This window comes from Octopus bimaculoides, chromosome 20, assembly GCF_046866305.1.
Source record: "Octopus bimaculoides isolate indiv1 chromosome 20, ASM4686630v1, whole genome shotgun sequence".
NCBI lineage: Eukaryota > Metazoa > Mollusca > Cephalopoda > Octopoda > Octopodidae > Octopus > Octopus bimaculoides.
The window spans coordinates 42227310-42238701 of NC_142947.1; the positions used below are offsets into that span (position 1 = coordinate 42227310).

General features: G+C 34.3%; 1 protein-coding gene across 1 annotated transcript; it reads right to left on the reverse strand.

Moving 5' to 3' along the window:
• Nucleotides 1-234: 234 nt before the first annotated feature.
• Nucleotides 235-10442, reverse strand: LOC106877462 (short-chain collagen C4). Its single transcript, XM_089338451.1, has 4 exons — nucleotides 10114-10442; nucleotides 4707-4758; nucleotides 1918-1992; nucleotides 235-1018 (listed from the first exon to the last, which is right to left on the reverse strand). Exons 1-4 carry the CDS (start codon nucleotides 10255-10257, stop codon nucleotides 519-521), a joined length of 771 nt encoding a protein of 256 aa, XP_089194577.1. The 5' UTR covers nucleotides 10258-10442; the 3' UTR covers nucleotides 235-518.
• Nucleotides 10443-11392: the final 950 nt, after the last annotated feature.

The following is an 11392-nucleotide window of genomic DNA, read 5'->3' on the forward strand; positions in this document are numbered from 1 at the left end:
ATTGTAGTGCATCAGTGTTTAGGTAATAGTACAATGTTTGAGGGTAACGTGTACCGATTTTGAAATATGTTAATTAATTTTGCGGCGGGGTCACGAGGTTGTATAAATACAGATTAAAAAATAGGTCGTGACAGGATTACTACTTACATTCCTGTCGAAAATGATGGAATCATCATATACATCTATGATATTACTTCAAGTGGGGTTTGTTAATATTTAAGAGAGAACACAAAATACAGTTAAACGAAATATTATTTTATTTCCACATTTTAGATTTATGAACCGATCCTTATACAACGTTTTCTAGAATTATTCGCTCATCTTTGCATTGTTCTATTAGCATAATTCTCATATTCTCTGTTAACTAGCAGGGAAGAGTATTTTAACGATTTATATGACTAGGATAAAATATTATCAAACAGAATTTAAAATGTTTATATTGTTTTATGATATCATATTATACCTTGTACTTGGTCAACATAAGTTTTCCTAGAGAAGCAAATTCAACTATATTCCGTTCAATATTTACTGCACACAACGCAGCTTAATTCTCGTCCATTGACATACGGTGGACATGGCAATGAACCACAAATTCCCTCCACGAAATATAATAAAGCTCCATTTTCGTTTCTGTAACCTGCTGGATCAGCTTCTGGTGCATGGTCCACACATACATATTCATGTCTGCCCTTATGATAATGAGCCTCGGTCATCAAATATCCTGAATACTCAGTTGACCAACCAGGGTAACACACTGTCCTCGCTGGTAACATCATAACAACAGCAGGTTGTCGTGTCAAACAGACAGCACACGGAACGTTGTGATCATCAATTGATTCAGCATGGTTAAAAGGAAAAAATTTTTTCCTAGAATCATGATCTATTTCATATTCACTTCCATATATGAGACCCCTTCTTTCAACTTGTGTAGTATATTTGGCCCAAATGGGGTCGTTAGGTAAACATAAGAGATTACTTCCGCCACCTGTTTGGTTATGTATTGATCCACCAACCACACCTAGAATTAGTAAGAATATATCAAGTCAATAAAATATAAAGTTAAGTCATGTGTGAAATGAATGAAAGATGGATTAAAAGAAATCCTTGAAAAGGAGCTTTCAATTTTAAGTTTGCTATTATAAAAGACACAGATACGTGTTTGTGCGTTATTGGGTCTAAGTGTTTATGTATGTATATGTGTGTGTGTTTGTGTCTATGTGTGTGCGTGTGTGGGTATGTTTGAACATTGAATGTCTTTACGTGTGTACATTTTGTGTGTATGTTGTTTATATATATATATATATATATATATATATATATATATATATATATATATGTTGTAGGTGTGCGCTTAGGTATTTGTGCTGGTAATATGTAATAATATATCTAGATACAAGGCTGCAGATGGTTGTGTGCTGATATCGAAAGATTGTGAAGGGAAGGCCGTTACGTCACGCATTTTCTCTAAAATGCAAAACACGATTTTGTTCAATTCCTATGTTGTGAGATTGATTGGGGAAGAGGTGGAAAATATTGGATTGTGACTGGAAAGTTCAGAATTCCCTTACCATGGTGCACTAGCGTCATGACGTGCTGATTTAGTGCGTAGCTAATGGATACAGTCCTTAGGTAACTATATTCTGTGTTTGGGTTGAAGTGTACTTTCGATGATACCCTGTTCGTGTAATCATTCTTCACAAGATTCATACTTCGTCTATGACCAAATAAATTCAACGGAGTAAGTAGTCTCGTGTAATCTCAAGAGAATCTATAAGCGTCACTTAAAACGTGATAAACTATAATAGGATAAACGTCTGTGTAGATGAGAAAGAGGGAGGGAGAGGGAGAGATGAAGAGAAAGTGAGCGAGAAAGAAAGAAATAGAGAGAGAGAGAGATTAGAAACAGAATATACTAACCATCATATACCAGACTTGAATTACGTGGACAGGTTGTTCTACCCCACCGGGTATACAGGGATCCAGGACCGGGTCCTGCGAAATTTAAAGGGGAAAAATATAGTTTAAAAGAAATAATTGGTGAACCATGTAGGAAAGAATTTCTTGGCTACACATTAATGAATTGGGGAGACAATGATTGGACGATAGGAAGGAAGGAAGGAAGGAAGGAAGGAAGGAAGGAAGGAAGGAAGGAAGGAAGGAAGGAAGGAAGGAAAAAAAGAAAGAAAGAAAGAAAGAAAGAAAGAAAGAAAGAAAGAAGGAAGGAAGGAAAGAAGGAAAGAAGGAAAGAGAGAAGAAATGAAAGAGAGAAAGAAAGACAGAAAGAAAGAAAGAAGTAAGAAAGAAAGTAAGAAAGAAAGAAAGAATGAAAGAAAGAATGAATTAAATAAAGAAAGAAAGAAAGAAAGAAAGAAAGAAAGAAAGAAAGAAAAGAAAAAAAAAAGAAAGAAAGAAAGAAAGAAAGAAAGGGTTTGAAACTTCTTTGTACTTTGAACGTAAATCTGATTCCGGGAAAGAATCACCGACGCCTCTGGGTGAATGAATACTTTTAGTGACTCGTCAAGATTTGCATGATTCATCACTAATTCACTTCTCGGCCGAATTGAATGCGGTTTTCTTAGCAACGATGATCGAGTCTTTAACTAAATGTTTAAGATAAAGTAATTGAAGGCTGGTGAATTAAATAAAGGACTAGAACAAAATATGAGGGTAAGGCGAAAATTTGACTTTGAATCAACTTATATTGGTTAGTTTTAAAGGAATGTATATAATTAAGTTAATAAGAAAGTGCTCATTGCGAGGAAATTATGGTGAAGATTATTAGCTAAGAAAATGTTGTATGAATTAAAGTGATTAAAAAAATATAGTAAGTAATCCCAAAAGTTGATTTTTCAACAAAACATCTCAGCTATTGTTAAAGAAAACAGTACAGTAGCTATGTTCAATGGAAGTTCTATATGGGATGAAATTTATGACCAAAAACTCGCCTAAAAAATGTGCTATAAAAGTGGTGTGTCTTTAAGTGATCACGGAAAACCAATCATTGTAACAAATTGATATATTTTTGTCATTCTAAGATATTGATCACTAAGCTTTATACTAGTTATCGCTTAAATATATCCTCTGTAGCCGCTGCAAGGCACTTCTTTCTCCGTATCGTTGGTAAAAGAACTCCAAGAAACGAATCTTATGGTGGGAGCTTTCTCAAAAAATATTAGCTACAAAATCAGTTATGTGGCTTTAAGTGACGAAAGGGTAAAGCTGATAATTTTAAAAAAATCAAAATACTTGTTTCTTTTTCAGAGAAGAAATGTATTATTTAAAGTGAAATGAAATCGTTGAATGAGACAAATATGTTGGGGAAAGACCTGTCTAAAATTATTAAACAGTTATGAAATTTATTTTTGCGATTTCATATTTTTATTATTTGTTTTTATGAATCTACATATTAAAAACATATTAAAATACAAATTTCGCTCATTACAACTAATTGTTAATGAGTTAATTAGAATATAACATTATTTCAAAATAAAAATTGTTTCTAAATATGTTTATTTATAACAGATATGCCGCTATTAATTGATTTTTAATTTTAGGTGCAAAGAGAATTTTAACATTTGTAAAATATCTGTATTTAAAAGAGATTTAGAATAGTATCATTTTTAAAATACCAAGGTGAATATAATTAATTATAACGAAAGAAGTGTTGCCGTTAAAAATACGAATTAGAATGAGAAATGCAGGCACAAAATTTCTAGAATATTCTTAACTATTAGACCTTCAAAAGTACAGAATATGCAATAATAATTAGGCCACAAATAGTACGGAACACGAAGGTAGAAAACATTAACTATTGGTGTTGAAGTTAAAATTTAGTGACTGAAATACTACGACTGAAATTATTCGAAATGCAAGGGATTTCTGGAGCAACGTTATTCGACTGCGATGGTTAGTGAGAGATCAGCAAATGTCTCCAGGTCGAACATCGGCTTCTCTGCATTGAGAGGTGACAGCTGCTGTACTACGGACATGCGATATTAATCTCACAGAAAAGAAACAGAAGTCTAATTCTTCAAGCTGGATCAGCCGGCAAGGGATCTAGGGGTATACCAGAAAAGAGATGAGCAGATTGTACTCACAGTCTAGTGTTTGGTTACGCTTGTCAACCTAACCGGTAATCTTAATAACAATTACTTCCCTCTGAATGGGCTCTCTAAAACTGGTGCATGATTTATCTACAACCACCAGACTCGCAGAATTAGGGAGCAACAACAATATGTGGATGGCTTATTGGTTCTGTTTCTTACAAAGAGTGCAACCTAGAATTTCTTATTGTTTACACTAACATTAGATCTCAACTGATAATATTTCTTACAACCTATTTTTCCAGATTATATTCTTACATGTACACAAAATTGCTTTCATTTATTGACGTGGTCCCGCATATAAACCCTTATAAACATAGCTAATATCATAGCATAAGAGGGTTACTTTTTATTAACGAAATTATGGTAAAGTACAAGACAATTTCAAATGAATTTAGGGAAGTAACTAAAAGTTGTGTATTTTGTTGAGCAGATAGGGTAAGTAATGAAAAACGATTGGAACCCGAAAAATATTAGAAGCCAGTAGGTGAGGAGACGCGTTTATATGATTTTAGCTCAAAGAGATTGAAACAGAATATTTAATCAGGTCCCCGAACATTTCTTTGACGTTTTGATCTTGCACGATATAAAATTAGTTCTTACTTGGCGTGTGAACAGCTTTATCATCGAGAGATTTCTTGGAAAGGAAACGGTTCTGTGAAAAAATAGAAATAACATCACGGAAATAGATTTTCAGATAATTCATCAATGATTACAATTTGAAGCTAAACAATACAATAATGGCACTTTTGGACAGCTTCTTTTGGAGATTTGTGTGATAACTTCATTATTAATCCCACCAAATTTAAATTGTTGTTTCACAACTTGGTGGTTTACCGCTTTCTTACCGCTTCTGTGCATCGGTACTCCTTTATTTCATGCTTTTTTTTTTTTGGCAAAAGCATATCCATCACAATAAGAGCTAATTAAGTTTAACGAATGAAGACACGCACGGAGAATGTAGCAAATGCATTTAGAAAAACTTATCTTCTAGTTTGTAAATCTACAAACAAGTGGGTAGATATCCCAGAATCAATTCATTTCGCTTTCTACGTAACCTACATTTAAAAATATATTTACCTTTCTGTGCGCATTTATTCAGCTGAAGTCTCCGCATCTTCCAAACAAAAATGGTGAACGAACATAGATTGAAAATTCTGAATGTATTTACACCATTCTCCGTGCGTGTTTACATATACTGAGAGAAACATGGTTTTGGAATTTTATTCTTCTTTCAAGTAAAAAGTTACTTACTGTACCCTGTGTTTGATACATTCAACGTGCATGTTGACGTACAGTGAGAGATACGTGGTTTTGGAGAGTTTCATTTTTCGTTCACTGGAAAAGATACTTATTTTCACAGACAAAATCTGTGCAGTATTCAGCGGTCCACAAGGTTATATATATGCGTTTGTGTGTATGTATGGGTGCATCTCTTCGTGTGCGAATACGTGTTTGATCGGGAGGGAGCTTATGTAACGCCAATGATTTGATCTCTGTAAACAAATCATCCCAGTAATTCTTCGGCAATAAATTATGAAAACGATAGTGTATGTATATATATATACTTGTGTGTGTTTCTATGTGTATGCGTGTGTCATTGTGCCTCTGTGTCTGTATGGGCACATCTATATATGTATGTTTATATATATATATATATATATATATATATATATATATATATATATATATATATATATATATATATATATATATACACATATATATATATATATACATCCACACATATATATAAACATATATATATAAACATATATATATAAACATGCACACTAGCTCACACGCACACACATACATGCACACATACATACATACATACTATATATATATATATATATATATATATATATATATATATATATATATATATATATATATATATATATATATATATATATATATATGTATATATATATATATAATACAAAATCGGACAAGAACGCAAAACATCCAGAGAGTTAAGTGATACAAGAAAGGGACAACAAAACATGCAGATAGACGATACAAAGAAAACACGGACAGGTCATTGGGAGTTTTCTTTCATCAGTCGAGCTCCAGGTTATCTTTGCAATTTCGGCTGGTTATACTCGAGATTGCTCCAATCTGGCCAGCCCCAAGGAAAAACTAAGCGAAGAGCAATAGATTCCTTGGAAGAAAGCAGCGAATGTATACAAAAACAAGGTCAGAAAAAAAGAACAATGCTATACAAATACAATAAAAATAATAACAGGACATAACAACAGGTTTCTTTCGACGAAGGACGAAATAAATTAAGCTGACATTTGTGGAAATAAAGCCTCACGGCAGGGATACAGTGTTTCATAGGCACAGGGAGGAATATCGACGTTGCACGCACAACGGCCGGCCAAGAAAGAAAGATTAGGCTTAGCCGAACGCCGGTCACTTGGGAAGAAAAGAGAGAGATAGAGGCAGAGGGACAAAAGAATTAAGGAGGGGCGAGAAAAATGACAGGGACACAGTGAAGAGAAAAGTGGAGGGAAAGTGAGAAAGAAGTAAAGGTAAGGAAATGTGAGCGAGAGGGAACGAAAGGACGAAGAGTAGAATGAACGAATAAAAGTGAAAGGACTGATAGACAGAAATAGAGTTGTACAAGATTTTTTAAAATGTATACTTATATATAAGAGACCAAAGTGTACGTACGCTGCTACAGATATATATATATATATATATATATATATATATATATATATATAATACAAATAATAAATGAGTATATGTACATATACACGTACATGTATGTACATACCTACATCTACCTGTATATATCGATGCTTATCTGGGTACAGGACGTGGCAAACAAAACGTAGACAAAATGATAAACAGCGTACAGAAAACACACAGGCCACATAGAGAACATTTCCGTCATCAGCTGCCACCATTCTAACACTGGCGTTTCGAAGAGTTAGGGCAGGACGCATCGTTAAAATGGCTCTTGCCACGGACCACAAATTAAATTTGTACCACGGAGGAATGTAGTGGCGGACAGAAAACAAGACAGGAAAACGAAGCAGTGAAAATAAACAATAAAGGCTATACGGCCAGACGTGAAAAATTATGTGTATATTGAACGCTGTGAAGCAACGAACTGGAAGGAAGCGGGATGAAGAATATTCGTGTGCGTGCTTGGCGACAGCCAAGGTAAGAAAGGAAATAGGGCTGACACATGTGACCAGCGAGGGGTAAGGAGAAAGAGTGGTAGAGGGAGAAAAAGGGGAGGAAGTAGAAAATAGGTGAGCGAGAGACAGGGAGGAAGAGAGAGATATAGTAGTAACAGAAGGAAGAACGAGAGGGGGAAATATATATATATATATATATATATATATATATATATATATATATATATATATATATATATATATATATATATATACATATATATAATAGAAAATAGGACAAGAACGTAAAACATCCAAACAGTTATGTGATACAAGAAAGGAACAAAACATCCAGGTAGACGATACAAAGAAAACAAGGACAGGTCATTCGGAATTTTCTTTCATCAGTCGATTCCAGGTTATATATATACGCACATTCAACTATATACATAAAGCGATACATTTATGCATGTTCATGTATGTATGCACACGAAAGCGGCAGACGTATATATATATATATATATATATATATATATATATATTTATATATATATATATATATATGTGTGTGTGTGTGTGTGTGTGTGTGTGTGTGTGTGTGTGTGTGTGTGTATAAAGCGGCAGACGTACATGTATATGTATAAAGCGTTTCTATGTAAACTATTTAGGCAAGAAATGTCAAACTATATTTTACATGGAACAGAATTCATTATTGCCTTGAAAACTAACTTACATTTTTGTAATTGTATGGCTTTGCTACGTATAGTAATTGACAATTTCATTGCTTTTTATTTTTACAATACTGTCTATCGCATAACATTTCTTGGGGGTTTATAATTGTCATGCAGAATACTGAATATTTCAAGATAATGATCAAATTCCGCGTAGTCGCGCCTTGTCTTTATTCTTTCGAGGTCCATAGATTCAGAACCTTTTCATCACTGGCGTGTAAGGAATCAAACTACAACCTCCTGAAATTTATGACCATTTGCCAAAATTTGGAAGCAAAATATATAACGTGAATGCAACTATCTATCTATATCTATCTATCTATCTATCTATCTATCTATCTATCTATCTATCTATCTATCTATCTATCAAACTCTCTCTCAGTCTGTCTACCTATCTACCCATATATTTATATATCTATTTATCGAACGATCGATAGTTCTACGTATCTATCTGTCTAAACACATTAAAAAGCATCCATCCATTAGTATGTAAGTAGATATATATACGAGCCATACTTATATATATATATATATATATATATATATATATATATATATATATATATATACATATATATATACATATATATATACATATATATGTATACATATATATATACATACATACATACATACATACATACATACATACATATATTACGGAGATGTTCTTGCGTAGCAAATGACCTGATCTGAGATCATGTCATGGAACTAAAACAATTGCAGCGTGGAAGGTGTTTATAAGCCATTTAAGAAACACAAAAACCCTTAGATTCACTTCAACATTTAAATTTAATTTGCCAAAATATTTTCGTCGCTTTGAGACCGTGACCCGTTCACTGACAAAATTGTGCTGTAGGTTGCGGTCTCAAAGCGACGAAAATATTTTGATAAATTAAATTTAAGTATTGGAGTGAATCTAACGGTTTTTGTGTGGTTTTTAAATGTCTTATAAACACCTTCCACGCAGCAATAGTTACATATGTATATATATATATATATATATATATATATATGACACGATTACTTCACCTCAACCGGTCCGGCTCTCTTTAATATTATAGCAGAATACATAAAAGCAAAAATACCGTAAAATTAAAAAGTTCTGAGGACTAATTTCCCTCCCAAAATCCCAGACCAACCTCCAACACCAGTATATGTCTCCAACAATAACGAGTCTTTGCTAGAGTTGTCTATGGTGTCTCATATATGACAGATGTGAATCACAATCTAAAAGGCATCACCAGGTGGTGCTATTACGTTAGACATAGCCTGGGCCTTTCATAGGCGAAATATATAAGAATTATGTGTGTGCACATGTTATATGTACACACATATAATTCCTGGCTATCGTTCAGTAGCTCAGGGTTCGATTATCGGCTTGGAAACGATTTCTTTAGGCGCAGGCTTGGCTGCATGGTAAGAAGATTCTGTAATAAATGGAAGCCTTCTAGTATAGCCTCAGACGAACCAATGTCATCTGAGTTGATTTGGTAAACGGAAGCTGAAAGAATGCGTTCTTAGATAGATAGATAGATAGAGAGAGAGATAGAGAGAGAGAGAGAGGGAGAGAGAGAGAGAGAGAGAGAGAGAGAGAGAGAGAAAGAGAGATAGATAGATAGATAGATAGATAGATAGATAGATAGATAGATAAATAGATAGATAGATAGATTTCAAATCTACAAAAAATAAGACAAGGGTAGGTGTACAAACCACAAGCAAGGGCATTAAGTTCAACGCTCGGGTAGAATGGAAAAGTCTTTTAACTTTCGATCGCAGGCTCTTCGACAGAAAGGATGAAGAGGATAACAAACAAGAGAGAGAATGAAAAAACCCGGAGGGAGAAAAGAATGCTTAGAGATTATGTGTGTGTGTATGTGTGTGTGTGTGTGTGTGTGTGTGTGTGTGTGTGTGTGTGTGTGTGTGTGTATGTGTGTATGCATGAATATATATATATATATAAATACGTGTATACATATATATACACATACACACATATATCTAAGTCTACACAAATATATATACGTGTGTACATATGTATGTGTTCATGCATGTATGAATGTATGTATGTTTGTATGTATATATGTACGTATAAATTTCTCGCATTTCAAAATACAGAAACTCCCAGCGTCCATTACTTACTGCGGTTGATTTCTCTTCCATCTTTCTGGTCCTGGCATCTAAATGAAGAATCGTGATGGTCAACACGAGAAACAGTCCAAAAGTTATAAAAGAAGCAATGGAAAATCGCTGCGAAATGATTCTCCCCACTTTTGCGATATCCATTGTGGTGACGGTCGTCCGTTCTGCCTCTTATTTCGTTTTGGTTTTATGATAAATCTGAAGTTGATGGAAGCTGGAGATTATAATTGTGAGCTTCTCGCTTTTGGATCGTAACTGAAGATTGTTAACGTGTGATTCTCGCTTTTTGATTTTGTTCACTCTCCACAACCCAACTCTGCCGGAAATCTAATCGTAAATTCAGGAACCAATGAGATTGATATAACAATAATTGTGGGTGTCTCCTTTTAAATGACACCTTTTGTGATTGGATGGTGATGATCTACGATTGACACACGCAATACTCAGCAAAATATTTTGCTGACATCGGCAGAAATTTGTAAAATGAAACAGAAATTCCAGTTTATTTTAGGATTCTAATTTATTTATTTCCTAATGTTTGTATTCATTTTACTTCTTTATTTTTCCGAAACTGTTTTAATATTCATTTAGAGAACTACTTTGTACGTTCAACATCTGTACTGACTATAACTGCAAAGCTTTATTTAATGAAGTCTAGTGTTTTTATTGGTTAGTTCAGAACAACATGATGTTACAGATTATTCGAATTTATTTACGCTTAATCTTATTAAAATGTTTCTGGTGACGACAAATTTATGTGTGTGTGTTGTGTGTGTGTGTGTGTGTGTGTGTGTGTGTGTGTGTGTGTGTGTGTGTGTGTGTGTGTGTGTGTGTGTGTGTGTGTATGTGTGCTGTGTGTGTGTAGTATCATACCATTGTAGAATTCATTAGAATGTGGGTATTCCAGCATGCAGGATGCCGAGAACAGCCTGAAATGTATGGTCTGTAGCAAGCGACACAGCCTGAAAGACGCTTATTGTTCAAATCACAGATGGTCTAGTCAGGATTTCATTTCGGGTGGACTATGTCTTGCGATAACAACGCTCACACACATAGCCACCTACCCTCACCAGTGGCACCATTGGGATTGGGAACGAATTACATCTGATTAGGTCGAATGTAGTGAGCTGCCGGGTACCTCAGATATAATCAAGATCTGTTCGCCAGCCCCATTGCAGAAGTGGTTTTATATCGAAGATTCCTTTCCCTAGACCGATCACCCTCCAGACTGACCACCTTCATCTCAGTTAAGCGATAGCTGGGACACTAACACGTGCTT